General features: G+C 47.3%; 1 protein-coding gene across 4 annotated transcripts in view; it reads right to left on the bottom strand.

The window, feature by feature from the left end:
- Positions 1-15,239, bottom strand: part of SLC36A4 (solute carrier family 36 member 4) — a 105,363-nt gene extending 90,124 nt beyond the window's left edge. For 3 of the 4 annotated variants that reach the window (XM_417200.7, XM_015280400.3, XM_040671939.2), the window contains exon 1: positions 15,162-15,239. In XM_417200.7, the coding sequence (XP_417200.5) occupies positions 15,162-15,189 (28 nt within the window). In that variant the 5' untranslated portion in view covers positions 15,190-15,239. Of the gene's footprint in view, positions 1-14,545; positions 14,972-15,161 lie in introns of those variants that run through there. The other variant, XM_025146899.3, reaches the window with a different exon arrangement.
- Between the last annotated feature and the right edge of the window lie 458 nt (positions 15,240-15,697).

Raw genomic sequence — 15,697 nt, 5'->3', positions numbered from 1 at the left:
ACAACATACAGGAAAAAAAGAAAAGTCACCCAGTGCTAGGAGAGGATGAGACTGATCTTTAGTGCTGTTAGCTGTTTTCAATGTTAAGCACTTGGTCTACTCTCTGGCTCTTCAGAGAGGAAAGTAAAGGTAACCTCCATCCAGTCATTCCGTCCTACCACTGATCACAGGATCACAGAATATCCCGAGTTGGAAGGGACCAAACAAGGATCAACTCCAATTCCCAGCTCCACACAGGACCTCCCAAAATCAAACCCAATGTCTGAAAGCACTGTCCAAATGCTCCCTGAGCTCCATCAGCCCAGGGCTGTGCCCACTGCCCTGGGCAGCTGTTCCATGCCCACCACCCTCTGGTGCAGATCCTTTCCCTCACCCCCAGCTACTCAAACCAGTGCTAGTGCTGGAGGTGAGGATGCACCAGCGCAGAGCAGTGCTGGGCCTGATGGTGCAGTTGGCCCTTTTGGCTGCACACTGTTGACTCATATCCAAGTCGCCATCAAACCCCCAGATCCCCTTCCCTGGGGCTGCTCTACACCATCTCATCCCCACGTCTGTACACTGACCCAGGGATGCCCCACCCTTGATGCAGAATTCAGCACTTGCTCCTGTTAAACTCATCATGGTTGACTGCCCAGCCCTCTAATTCATAGGATCTCTCAGCAGTGCCTCTCTACCCTCGAGGGAGTGAACAAATCCTCCCAGTGTTGTATCATCACAGACCTACTCATTATACCTTGGAGTCCTGTAGCCAAGACAACTGATTGGTACAACAGGTACACAAGAAGATATCCCCTATCACTGTCAGGAAAACCTAGAAAACTGAATTAAACTACGTGCCTGAACTGCAATTTCAAGATCTTTTTAAAGCAGCGTAAACTGACACTGCAGTCAACATATGCAATCTTGCTATCCAGCTAAATAACAGCACTAAGCAACCGCAAGCAGCCAGCAATGAAAATTGCCTCTCAGGCAACACTAGCGGCTTTTGCCAGTTCCGTGTTGATTAAACTATAACCATCTCTAAATGATTACAGTTAAGCAAAACAAATCCTGCCAACAGCAAAAAGACTATCTGCCTTCTGCAGCACCCATTCATAAAATCTGCTGAACAGATCTCAAACAGATGTGTAACACCAGTGCCACTGTAGAAGCATTTGAAAGAAGGGATGGACAACCGGCATTTGCAAAGTACATGGCAGAACACACACTTGCCAGGTACAAGCTTCATTTAGGGACTTATCATGGTCAACCTAATAAAATCACTACTTGATGTAAAAACAAGATACATGCACGAAGCCTGATTTAATCACCTGTCACTATATGGTGTGTACTATCTGTACTGATCAAAAGAAGGGTCAGCAAACAGGTCCCTTCCATCCATTGCCAGTGCATTGTGCTGAGCAGTACTGTAGGACACCATGACCCGTCTCCCTAAGCTGAGTTAATGCTGTGCTGATTCAGTGCTCACCAAAATCTGCGTACTCTGTTTTTACAACAGAAGTCTTTCCCCTCTAGCATCAGTTCCAAAAAAAGTGCCAATTCTGGAGGTTTTGCCCAGCAGGCATGCAATTAGGAATTGTCACGGTTTTGCAACTTTGCTATTGGTATTCCACATCATAACATCACGGACAAAAGAGAAGAACTACATATCCCAGAGGACCTCACGGTCAGAGAAGGAAGACACGTCACGGAAGATACGTCATCTGGTTGCGCACAGCCTTTTTTTTCCACTTTTGCTTGCTGCCAGGGAGAGGAGGGGGTGTGCTTCCAAGCTGTCTGCCTTCATCAAGTAGGGCTTTCGGTTTCGGAAACTCTCTCTCTCTCTCTCTCTCTATTGCTCTTTTGCTCTCTCTCATTTCATTTGATTTATTATCCTTACTTTCAATTAGATTGTATTATATCGTGTCATCTTGCATTCCAACATCGTAGTTGGTAAAATAAGTTCTCCTCCTTAGATCGTTGCCGCTGCTCCGTTTTTTTCTCAGGAAGCCAGGGGGGGCCGTGAGCCTACTGCTCCCCTGTCACAGGCACAGATCTGTCTAGATAACTCCATGATTAACTTTTGGTGGAGAATGCAAGCAGTCTGAAGCTTTTAACATTAGCAGGAAAAAAGGATTTCTTTAAGCCAGACTGCGAGACTACAAGGCATTGCTGGTGTTGGTGTGACCTTCATAGATTAGATTATAGCCTGGGCAGTCTGCCAAACTCCAGACACTGTACTCAGTGGTTTCCGTTTGTTTTCTTTTTTTTTTTCTCTTTTTCCCCCTCCCTTTAGCAGTTACCAGCTATAAGCTTGCTCTTTGTTGTCAGAGCACTGTATAAGGGATTAAAAGCTATCATGTTCCTTGCCAGTTACTGGTCTATAATTAACATCATGATTTCATGCTGTGCAATTGTGTTCCTATACAACCAAATAAGGGCACTGATGGAGGCACCTGCCTGGTGGCTTTATGCAATGTTGCATAATTTGAATTTTGAGACTTTCAAACCGGTTTCCAGGCTTCCCTCTCAGTTTGTCGCACATTTTTCGAATACCAAGTCAGTGCTCATACTTGTGTGCATGTTATCAATATCCTTGAATGTATTCCTCTTCATTCGTGCTAAGTGGAAGAAGTCTCCTCCAAGACCAGAGAATGATGACTGGCAGGGAATATGGAAAGGTTTAGGAAGAATCTTAGAAGCGTGGGGACCCGCCATGCCATGGGATTTCACTCTTGAACATCTGTGGGATCCCGAGAAACTGAGCCAGCATTTGAGTCAGGGGCAGTGCGGCTTAGATAGATCAAAGGAGGCACGGCTCATCTGGGGCTTGGCTTGTGCCTACCGTGCTCTGTATAGTACTGCTCTGGAGAGAGAGAGTTTCCGAGCGGAGGTGCAAACCAAAGGGGGAAATCTTCAAGTCAGACCTGATCAGTCACAGCAGACACCAGTAACAGTGTCAGTAGCCCCTGTAGAAGGCAAGAAATGGAAGCGGGTGTCCTCGCGTCTAGAGCCAAAAAAAGAAGAAGAAGAAGAAATGGAGGAGGAGGTAGAGGAAGCTCCAGGCGAGGAGACTTCCTCATTACCAAGAAAGGCAAAAGCAAAAACCAAGAGGCATGAAGAGGAGAGCGATGAAGAGGAGATCTCTATTACTGTTCGTCGACCTCTCAAGATGACTGAAATCCAAAGCTCAAGAAAGGAATTTACACGACGCCTGAATGAAACTCTTGTCACCTGGCTGCTTCGCTGTTGGGATGGTGGGGCCAGTAGCTTGTCTCTAGATGGTAACGAAGCCCGCCAACTAGGAGACATTGCCAGAGACAAATCTATTGACAGAGGAATTAGTAGATGCTTGGATGGAGCTGCAACCCTCTGGGACCGAATATTAATAGCTGTGAGGGAAAGGTATCCCTACAAAGATATTCTGCAGCCTGCAATGAAAACGTGGGACACAATTGAGAAAGGTATCCAGTACTTGAGGGAAATAGCCCTGGTGGAAATGTTATATGACTCTAATTTTGCTCCTAATGATCCACGCCAAAACCATGATCCAGAGAGAGTGAGGACAACACCTGATATATGGCAAAAACTTACAAGAGCGGCACCAGACAGATACGCCCCCACACTAGTAGCAACATTCCATAGATACGAGGACCAACAGAGAAGACCCCTAGTTTTCGAATTGATTCTTACACTCCAAAACTATGAGTAACATCTACCCCCAACCCACATTTCCATTTCAGCCATCTAAGAGTTAGCAAACAGACTGGGTGAAGTACAAGAGCAGGTGTCTCTATTGATTAATCGTGATGAACCCATAGTAGTATCAGAAACATTTGACGAAGATCAGGATAAGCAAAGGGGCCTAATGAAAGAACTTATCAAACTAATGAAAATCCAATTAATTAAAGAAGATGGATCCCCCTCCTCACCTGTATCATCAAAAATTTCAGCTATTGAAGGCAAATGCTTTCCTGCTCGAGTGAGAAATAACAGTAGGACTGCATCGCGTGCTGCCTTGTGGCGTTACCTCCGTGACCATGGAGAAGACATAAGGAAGTGGCATGACCAAGATACTCCTGTACTGCGAGCATGGGTGAGAGAATTACAGAACAGACCAACCACCAGTGTAGTTGCTCCAGTTACCACAGGTAATGAATAGAGGGGCCCTGCCCTCAGTCAGGGGAGGGAGAGGGATAACAGAGTTTTTTGGACTGTGTAGATCCAATGGCCTGGCACATCAGAACCACAGAAATATAAGGCATTGGTGGATACCGGTGCACAGTGCACTCTAATGCCCTCGAATCATGAAGGGACAGAATCAGTCCATATTTCTGGAGTGACTCGGGGTTCTCAAGAACTGACTGTGTTGGAGGCCAAAATAAGCCTCACTGGTAAAGACTGGCAAAAGCACCCTATTGTGACTGGCCCAGGGGCTCCACGCATACTGGGTATTAATTACCTCAGAAGGGGGCATTTCAAGGATCCTAAGGGGTATTGATGGGCCTTTGGAATAGCTGTTGTAGATACAGACAACATTAAGCAGCTATCTGTTTTGCCTGGCCTGTCAGAAGATCCGTCTGCTGTGGGATTGCTGCAAGTAAAAGAGCAGCAGGTACCAATTGCCACAAAAGCAGTGCATAGACAGCAGTACCGAACCAACAGGGATTCCCTGCTCCCCATTCATAAGTTGATTCGTCAACTAGAGAGTCAAGGAGTGATCAGCAGAACCCATTCACCTTTTAACAGCCCCATATGGCCAGTGTGTAAAGCCAGTGGAGAATGGAGGCTGACGGTAGACTACCGCGGCCTGAATGATGTCACACCCCCGCTGAGTGCTGCTGTGCCGGACATGCTAGAACTCCAATATGAGTTGGAGTCAAAAGCAGCCAAGTGGTATGCCACCATTGACATTGCTAATGCCTTCTTTTCCATTCCTCTGGCCACAGAATGCAGGCTGCAATTCGCCTTCACCTGGAGGGGCATTCAGTATACTTGGAACCGTTTGCCCCAGGGGTGGAAACACAGCCCAACCATTTGCCATGGGTTAATCCAAACTGTATTGGAACAGGGCAGTGTTCCTGAGCATCTGCAATACATTGATGATATTGTTGTGTGGGGCGATACAGCAGAAGATGTTTTTAAGAAAGGAGAGCAAATAATCCAAATTCTTCTGCAAGCTGGTTTTGCTATTGAGCGAAGCAAAGTGAAAGGACCTGCCCAGGAGATTCAGTTCCTAGGTATAAAGTGGCAAGATGGGCGCCGTCACATCCCAGCAGATGTGATTGACAAAATCACTGCCATGTCTCAGCACATTAATAAGAAAGAGACACAATCTTTTCTGGGTGTAGTGGGCTTTTGGAGAACGCATGTTCCAAACTATGGCCTTATTGTAAGCCCCCTGTATCAGGTGACACGGAAGAAGAATGATTTTACGTGGGGCCTGAACAGCAGCAGGCTTTTGAGCAGATCAAACAGGAGATAGCCCGTGCCGTGGCTTTGGGGCCAGTACGGATGGGACAGGATGTAAAGAACATCCTCTACACTGCTGCTGGAGAGAAAGGTCCCACCTGGAGTTTGTGGCAAAGAACCTCAGGGGAGACCCGAGGCCGACCCCTGGGATTCTGGAGTCAAGTATACAGGGGATCTGAAGAGTGCTACACTCCGACTGAGAAGGAAATCATAGCCACGTATGAGGGGGTTAGGGCTGCTTCCGAAGTAGTCAGTACTGAGACGCAGCTCCTCCTGGCACCTCGACTGCCAGTGCTGAACTGGATGTTTAAAGGAAAGATTCCCTCCACCCATCATGCTACTGATGCCACTTGGAGCAAGTGGATTGCGCTGATTACACAATGAGCTCGAATGGGGAACCTCAGTCATCCAGGAATCTTAGAGGTGATCATGGACTGGCCTGAAGGTAAAAAGTTTGGAGCATCACCAGAAGAAGAGGTATCACATGCTAAAGAGGCCCCACCATACAGTGAACTATCAGAAAATGAAAAGAAATATGCCCTGTTCACAGATGGATCGTGTCGTATTGTGGGGAAGTATCGCAGATGGAAAGCTGCTGTGTGGAGCCCCGTGCGACAAGTTGCAGAGGCCACTGAAGGAAAAGGAGAATCAAGCCAATTTGCAGAGGTAAAGGCTGTCCAACTAGCCTTAGATGTCGCTGAACAGGAGGGGTGGCCAGTGCTTTATACTGATTCATGGATGGTGGCGAATGCCTTATGGGGGTGGTTACAGCAGTGGGAGCAAAATAACTGGCAACAGAGGGGTAAACCTATTTGGTCTGCTGAACTGTGGAAAGACATTGCTGCCTGAATAAAGAACATGGTTGTAAAGGTGCATCACGTAGATGCCCATGTGCCCAAGAGTCAGGCTACGGAAGAACAGAAAAATAACCATCAGGTAGATTGGGCTCCCAGAATTGAGGTGGCTCAAATAGACTTGGACTGACAGAACAAGGGTGAATTATTTCTAGCTTGGTGGGCCCATGAGACCTCGGGCCATCAAGGAAGAGATGCAACATATAAGTGGGCTAGAGACCGAGGGGTGGACTTAACTATGGATGCTATTGCACAAGTTATTCATGACTGTGAAACACGTGACACAAATAAACAAGCCAAGAGGATGAAACCTCTCTGGTAGGAAGGGCGATGGCAAAAGTATAAATATGGGGAGGCGTGGCAGATTGACTATATCACCTTGCCACAATCCTGCAATGGTAAGCGTTATGTGCTCACCATGGTGGAAGTGACCACTGGGTGGCTTGAAACATATGCAGTACCCCATGCTACCACCAGAAACACCATATTAGGTCGGGAGAAACAAGTTCTCTGGCAACGTGGCACCCCAGAAAGAATTGAATCAGATAATGGGACTCATTTCAAAAATTCTTTTATAAATACTTGAGCCAAAGAACATGGCATTGAATGGATTTATCATATTCCCTATCATGCACCAGCTTCTGGTAAAATTGAATGATACAATGGGTTGTTAAAAACTATGCTGAAAGCAATGGGTGGTGGAACATTTAAGCACTGGGAGAAGCATCTGGCAGAAGCCACCTGGTTGGTCAACACTAGGGGATCTATCAATCGTGATGGTCTTACCCAATCCAGCTCCCTACATACTGTAGAGGGAGATAAGGTCCCAGTAGTACATGTAAAGAGCATGTTGGGAAAAGCAGTTTGGGTCTTTTCAGCCTCTGGAAAGGGCAGACCTCTCCGTGGAACTGTTTTTGCCCAGGAACCTGGGTCCACGTGGTGGGTGATGCAGAAAGATGGGGATGTTCAATGTGTACCACAAGGGAATGTGATGTTGGGGGAGCACACTCAGTAGTTCTATGTATATCTATTAAGCATGATATAATGATGTAGAATAAGGGGTGGAATGTCATGGTTTTGTAACTTTGCTATTGGTATTCCACATCATAACATCATGGACAAAAGCGAAGAACTACGTATCCCAGCGGACCTCATGGTCAGAGAAGGAAGATACATCACGGAAGATACGTCATCTGGTTGCACGCTGTCTTTTTTTTTCCACTTTTGCTTACTGCCAGAGAGAGGAGTGAGTGTGCTTCCAAGCCCTGCACCTTCATCAAGTAGGGCTTTCGGTTTCGGAAACTCTCTCACTTCTCTCTCTCTCTCTCTCTATCGCTCTTTCGCTCTCTCTTATTTCATTTGATTTAGTATCCTTACTTCCAATTAGATTGTATTATATCGTGTCATCTTGCATTCCAACATCGTATTAAGTAAAATAAGTTCTCCTCCTTAGATCGTTGCCGCTGCTCCGTTTTTCTCTTGGGAAGCCAGGGGGGCCCATGAGCCTACTGCTCCCCTGTCATGGGCACAGATCTGTCTAGATAACTCTGTGACAGGAATATATTCATATTTTGAAATATTGAGCCTAACAAGCATAGAATCATCATTGTCCCTTTCTACCCAAGCCATTCAAAAATCATCTAGTTCAACCTCCCATCACAGGCAGGGCTGCCAACCACTAAATCAGGCAATAGATCACACAGCCCAGGATCCCAACCAACCTGGCCTTGTGGGTTTTTTTTTCCTTAATCATTAATTTTTTCTGTGAAGAGGTTTTGTAGCTCACTGAAGGACTACTTCAGAGCAGATCCCTCTTAAGAAAAAAAAAATGTGTTTTTCATAGAATAATAGAATTACAAAGGTTGGAAAAATCCCACAGGATCACCCAGTTCAACCATCCACCCACCACCAATGGTTCTCACTAAACCATGTCCCTCAACACAACGTCCAAACCTTCCTTGAACACCTCCAGGCTCGGTGACTCCACCACCTCTCTGGGCAGCCCATTCCAGTGCCTGACCACCCCTTCAGAGAAGTAGTATTTCCTAACGTCCAGCCTGAACCTTCCCTGGTGCAGTGTGAAGCCATTCCCTCTAGTCCTATCACTAGTCACACGAGAGAAGAGGCTGACCCCCAGCTCACTACAACCTCCCTTCAGGTAGTTATAGAGAGCAATAAGGTCTCCTCTGAGCCTCCTCTTCTCCAGACTGAACAATCCCAGCTCCTTCAGCTGCTCCTCATAAGGCCTGTGCTCCAGACCCCTCACCAGCTTTGTTGCCCTTCTCTGAACATGCTCCAGGGCCTCGATGTCTTTCTTACAGTGAGGGGCCCAAAACCGGACACAGTACCCAAGGTATGGCCTCACCAGTGCTGAGTACAGGGGGAAAATTACTTCCCTGTTCCTGCTGGCCACACTATTTCTGATACAAGCCAGGATGCCATTGGCCTTCTTGGCCACCTGGGCACACTGCTGGCTCATGTTCAGTCTAGTGTCAGTCAACACCCCCAGGTCCATTTCCTCTACACAGTCTTCCAGCCACTCTGCCCCAAGCCTATAGCGTTGCCTGGGGTTATTGCGGCCAAAGTGCAGGACACAGCATTTGGTCTTGTTGAATCTCATCCCATTGACTTCAGCCCAGCTATCCAGCCTATCCAGATCCCTCTATAGGGCCTCGCTACCCTCAGGCAGATCAACACTTCCAGCCAGCTTGGTGTCATCTGCAAACTTAATGAGAGGGCACTCAACGCCCTCATCCAGGTCATCAATAAGGATTTTAAACAGGACAGGCCCCAGCACCGACCCCTGGGGAACACCACTTTTGACCGGTCGCCAGCTGGATTTAACTCCATTCACCACCACTCTGGCCCTCCAGTCAGTTCCTTACCCAGCCAAGTGAGTACTTGTCCAAGCCACAGACTGCCAGCTTCTGCAGGAGTTTATGGTTTATTTGGTCATATATTTTTTAAAAAGTCATTATTATTTCAGTACATTCTACAGAAACATGTGAATAACTGTATAAAGCAAAATGCTAATATTTGCAATAACTGGTAACTTAATTCAGACCACAGACATCTTAAAACTTTTTTGAATGTTTTGGACCCTGTGACATTGCCTCCTCAGAAGGCATTAGGAGGGTAAACTCCCCCAGGATAACCAGGACTTGCAAGCAGAAGGCTTCTTCCAGTTGTTTCAAGACAGCTTCGTCCACCTCTTCATCACCTGTCTGCAGCAGACACTCACTGCTGCATTCCCCTGTCAGCCTTACCTCTGGTCTTCATCCAAAAGGGACTGCAGCCTCTCCACCTAGAACTAGGCATGCCAAAGCTCCTGGATTGCCTCCTTCTCCCCATCATTCTTCCTTGATCCCATGACTTGTGTACAGCCTGGGGCTACAATATGTGAATCAGCCACCAGTGACAGCGGTAAGACATAACATAATTTTTGGATCATGCAGCTTTCTCAGCACAGCTCCGTGTTTGACAATAGATCTCTACTGTTGGGGCACTGCAGCTGTGTCCCAGCTGCACAGCCCATACTTCCGTTGATATCTAATTTTGGATATTACACAAATCTAATGGATCCAAGCATGTGGTCTACAGCACATCAGTGAAGAAAAAATTAACCTTTCTCTGGCCCACAAAGCAGATACATACCCACAAGGTAGAAGAGCAAGTACTCAGCCTACACGGACCTAGCCTGAGACCGTCTGTGAGAAGTACATAGTCACTGTCAGAGCTTTAGCATGGAATGTGTGTGTTAACTTAGAGTGCTTCCTAACATGGTCCAATAAGCATAAAAAGGGCATTAAACTCAAACTACAAGAACAGCACAAGCATGCCAAACCTCAGATGGAGTTGAACCTGGTGGACTGTTGCCTCATTAAGCATACAGTATAGCATACATCTCAGTCTTCCTTAGGTTCCTGCTGCACCAAGCTGCCCCAAATGCATCCAAACATTATACACTATTCAAGATCCACTTCAGTAATGGTATTTGCAGAGCAGTTGTGAATGCCCTATCCCTGGAGGTGCTGAAGGACAGGAACGGGGCCCTGGGCAGCCTGATCTGGTGGGCAGCAACCAGCCCACAGCAGGAGGCTGGAAATGGATTCTGTGCATTCTGTGATTTTGCATCACATTCTGTAATTCAACACAGCACAGGATGACAACTCACTTCCAGGCATGCTTTGCTTCTACTTAGCCAAAGTACCACACAATTTTCAAATGTCTTTCTATCAGCTAATACAAACCCCTTTTCTGCTTGCACTACTACAAAAATCTCGTCAGACCAAGCACTTCATCCAACCAGTCCTCACCTGTTATTTCAATATTTGTTGTTGCTTCTGCACTCTTCTGCAAATATCCACAAAAGAAGGAGGCCAAAAAGCTCTGGAAGTGGTACCGCTACTATCAACAAGACGTCACTGACCAATGACACATACATGCTACGCGACATCACACAAACATCAATCCTGCATCCTCAGACCTTTGAGGAATTTCAGCCACTAGGCAATCACTCACTATACAGCAGGAGATTAAAATGTAACGTTTAAATTGTGCTGACCAATATTTCCTGTTCGGTACATCTTCCTACCCCCTAGAATTCAACCGCACCTCTATAGACTTACTGCCGAAGACATCATTGAGCCGTTACTAAATGTACTGAATTCTAAACCTACCTATAGCACACTCATGTAATCCCTTAGTTAGAAAGTTCTGCAAGCAAATGCATTTTCACTAAGAACTTCAGTTAATTTTTCTGTATTGCTCAAGCAATTAACACTGCAAAAATTAACTGAACCTCTTAGCACCTCAAGTGACAAAACTAAGCTCCATCATTTATAGCTGAAAGAGCAACAAAAGGATGGAGCTGTTTCCACAGCTGCCAAGCAAGTTAAAGACAAAGAAATATGAAAAACACAGTCAAATAATCTCCTGTTGTTCCTTCAGAGAAGTTCACCCCCCGGGCAAATTCTTATCTAAAACCTGCTTTCCAAATCAATTTAGCAACTTGTTTTTGTTTCCCTTGAGGGGTTGGGAAGCGTGACCTAACAGCGAGAACTGGGTTTGACATGTAAGCATAAAAAGATTTAGGGGCAGGATACAGCTTATCATCGTTTGTATCAGATGGTTTTAATCTGTTTATGGAAGAAGACAGATCTTGTTGGAGCAATACGTCCAATGTATGAGGGCTGCTCTGAAAGTAATACCTCCTATTTTATTCTGTTGGCCCACAACATCAGAGGTGGATGTTGGCGTTATGGCATTGCACAGATGGCAGCAAAGGGGCAGTCTGTCAAAACAGCACCTGACATGGAAGTGCAGAGGAAGTAAAGGTGTGTAACTGGATGCTTTTGTGTGAAAAAGATGGTACCCACTGACATTCATCAATGCTTGCTGAACATTTATGGAGAGCACTGTGGTCACGGCCACTGTTTGAGGCAGTGAGTGGTGCGTTTCAGCAATGGTGACAGTGGGTCACCTTTGCTGGTGCAGATTTTTATGAGCACAGCATGCAAGCTCTCAATCATCACTGAGAAAAATACACATTTAATGGTGGTGACTACGTTGGAAACTAGAGTTTTGTAGGCTGAGAATGTGCTCAACTGAACAGCATCATTGAGCAATTTGTATCTGCTGTAATTTCCAAGGAAATAAATAGGAGGCATTACTTTCGGAGCAACCTGTGTACGTTATATGCCTGGCAAAAGCATTAATCAAAGCGAATCTCACGGATACTTCATCACTTACTCACAGCTCCTACACAAGAACTTGCTAACACAGCAGGAGATTCACAGTCCCACAAGATGTTTATTAAACAGAGGGTGACTCACAGTCTCCGTTACAGGGATGCAGCAGACTCTATTTATATTGTTTAGATTGCTGCATAAAACCAAAAATCAGAAGCATTAAGTCTATATACTAGCCTAAGTATGACTTGAAGCTGGTATTTTCTCCCAGGCTACACTGATAATCCCCACACATAACCAAGCTGTGGCTTCTATACGGGACAAGACTAACAACCAGGTCTGCGCACAGCACATACACTCCTGGTCCATAGCACAGGAACACACCTCCATCACAGGCAACAGCCACCACTGTGACACGATGAGGCACTGGCTCAGCAATCCCATTTGATTTACAGATGTACACTTATCATTCTAAAGCCACGGAGAAGCTCTTCAGTTCAGCAGCCAGACCCAGGGCCCTCAAAAAATATTTAGTCACAGAGAAAACAGTAACACTTGTTTTTGGAATCAACTGGTTCAGTAAGCAATGCCCCATAGAACTCTTAGCTAAGCCTTTAACCACAAGTATTTCCCTCCACACCCTAACCTTCAGCCTATGAAGAACCTTCACAGTATTTTCTGCAGAAGGTGAACTGTGCAGCACTGTCTACAAACATAGATGACTCACAGGCTCTACCACGTTACTCTGTTATGCACTCCCACAACCACCACAGAAGCTCTCAGTGAGCACGAGGTTACTGAGCAGCAGTGCCCAGAGCACGACTGCCTGGATTGAATGGCTTGTGAATCCATTTCTAGCTCCAGGGGGAGCAAATAGATAACCCCATTCAACCACATAGCAGCCAACCCCCGCTCATCCCCCACTCCCATAACTCCATCTGGATGCGAGAGGAATGAAAACAAGGGAAAAAAAATCTAAAATTAAAATTTAAAAGGAAATACCATTTATTTCTTTTTTAAATTGCTACACAGTAACATCATTTACAGAGTAGAAGTTAACATTATATTTTGCTGGCTTTCTTTGCTATGTGTGCTATGCATAGTGCAGCTACTTTACTTATTATTTGGGGCAGAGGGAGGTAACTTTGCATCATATGTTTCTCTCCATTACAGACTGTTGTAGAAGTCAATTTATTCTGCTTTATGGTACAATTTTTTCTGTTAATAAATGTTGAGAAGTCAATAATGTCACTGAGTAAACAGGAAGCATTGTTTGCTTCTGCATGAAAACCATCAAAACCCAGAAGACCAACAGAACAAGACATGAATTACAAAACCAAAGGCCTTCACAGCTTATTATGCTCTTGTAGAAGAGCTCTTTTACCTCAGCTGACAACAGCACATTTATTCACGAAGTCTCAATTAATCCAGCGCACTATCTACACCAAGGTGCACATTTCTACATGATTAATATGTGGTCAACTGATGACACATGGGTAAGAACATAAATGCTATTAAGTACTCACAGAATCATTAAAGTTAGAAAAGACCTCTAAGCTCACCTAGCCCAACCAACAACCCACCCCCTCGCCATGCCCACACACCACATCTCTCAGTGCCGCAACTCCACAGTTCCTGAACGCCTCCAGGGTCAGGGACTGCACCACTTCCCTGAGCAGCCTGTGCCAGTGCATCACCACTAATGCTGAGAAGAAATTTGTCCTAACATCCAACCTGAACCTCCTCTGGTGCAACTTGAGGCCACAGCCTCTCATCCTATTGCTGTTACCTGGGAAAACAGGGTGATCCCCACCTCACTACAACCTCCTTTAAGGCAGCTGTCGAGAGCAATATGGTCTCCCCTGAGCCTCCTCTTCTCCAGACTACACAACCCCAGTTCCCCATAAGACTTGTGCTCCAGACCCTTCACAGCTCCACTGCCCTTCTACAGGCATGCTCCAGTGCCTCAGTGTCATCCTTATAGTGAGGGGCCCAAAACTCGTGGAGCAGCCTCACCAGTGCTGAGTACAGGGGGACCATCACCTCCCTGCTCCTGCTGGCTGCACGATTTCTGATACAAGCCAGGATGCCAATGGTCTTCTCGGCCACCAGGACACACTGCTAACTTGCATTCAGCCAGCTGTCAGCCAGCCTTCCCAAATCCTTTCCCTCTGTGCAGCTTTCCAGCCACTCTGCCCCAAGCCTGTAGCGTTGCCAGGGGTTGTCGTGACCAAAGTGCAGGACTCAGAACTGGGTCTCATTGCAGCACACACAGTTGGCCTCAGCCCATTGATCCAGCCTGTCCAGATCCCTCTGTAGGGCCTTCCTACCCTCAAACACATCAGTACTTACTCCCAGCATGGTCCCATCTGTAAACTTACTGTAGGTACAATCAATACACTCAAAGATGTATTCAACAGGACCAATCAACGTTTTAACAAAATCTCAAGCTTAATCAGGCGTTTATCTGCATTTTTAAGCAGCTAATCCCATAAATAATAATAAGCAGCTCATTCTGAAGGCCTGGCAATCCCTGGCGTGTCTGCAAACCTGAGCAGCTGACTGAAGCAATGAAGCTTCCCCATCACTTTGCAGCCTCTCGCTGCAGGACCGATCAGCCTCGGGAAATCCAAACCCGAAGCACGCCGCCTGCTTCTTGTCACTAGCAGGGGACAGGAGGAATCCTTCAGACGGCAGCGGCACACACACAGCTCCGACTGAGGCTGCAGCCCGCCATCCGGCCCCGGACCAGCACCCCCTACTAACTGCACCAGCCCCTCTGCCCACCCCTGCCCGAACTCGGGAGGCAGCTTCCCGCCGGGTCCCTGAGAAGCGAGGCCGCCATCGGCCCCCCGTGAGCCCACCAGCCCCACCCCGGTCCCCTCAGCCCCGCCCGATGGCCCCATACAGCCGGACCGGCTCCGGGCTGCTAAGGAGGAACAACGCGGCGCAGCGCAGCCCTCCCCCCGGTGGGATGGTTCCTCCCCGCCACGATGCGCCGAACGCTGCAGCGCATCCCCCGTGGGCCGAACCATTCCGCCTCCAGAGGAGGGGGAAGGAAGTCGGCCGGCCGCTCCTCACGCCGCTCCCTTCTCCACCCCGCGGCTAGCTGCCGTCCCACTGCCCACCGGCCTCCCCCGCCGGCGGCGCGCACAACGCGGCTCACCCAGCTCCTCCCCGCCGGTGGCGTCCATCTCCCACCGGCTTCTCCGCGCCCTTCCGCCAATGTGGAGCCGGCCGGCCCGCTACTGCGCATGCGCTACGCCGCGCCCGGCGGGGGCGAACCATAGATAGCGGCCGGAAGGAGAGGACGAGCGGGAGGGTTTGGTCCTCCGGACTGGGTTGGCGGTGGCCGCCATGTTGGGTGTGTTGACGCCCTGTTAGCTTACGCCCCGTGCTGACCTCTGGTCCCTAACAGCAGCTATCTAATAGGCGGCTGCCCCTGAACATACCTCAGCTTCACCCTGTGCATCCTTATAATCAGTCTAAATCTCCTCTCAGGTGAAGTAATATACAGAATCCTTGCTCTCTGTGAAATATAGGGTTGCGCAATAAAAGCTTCTGTAATTCCATGAATATTTGTTTTCATGATTTGAAGCCCTTAATATAGTGCTCTTTAAGGAGGCAGAGGCAGAAGGAGAAACGAAGGGAAAGCAGCTGGACTGGATGATCTCCAGAGGCCCCTCCCAACCCCTGCAATTC

This window comes from Gallus gallus, chromosome 1 (assembly GCF_016699485.2).
Source record: "Gallus gallus isolate bGalGal1 chromosome 1, bGalGal1.mat.broiler.GRCg7b, whole genome shotgun sequence".
Lineage (NCBI taxonomy): Eukaryota > Metazoa > Chordata > Aves > Galliformes > Phasianidae > Gallus > Gallus gallus.
Note: the sequence above shows the minus strand (reverse complement) of the source record. Positions and strands in the feature narration are given on the sequence as shown.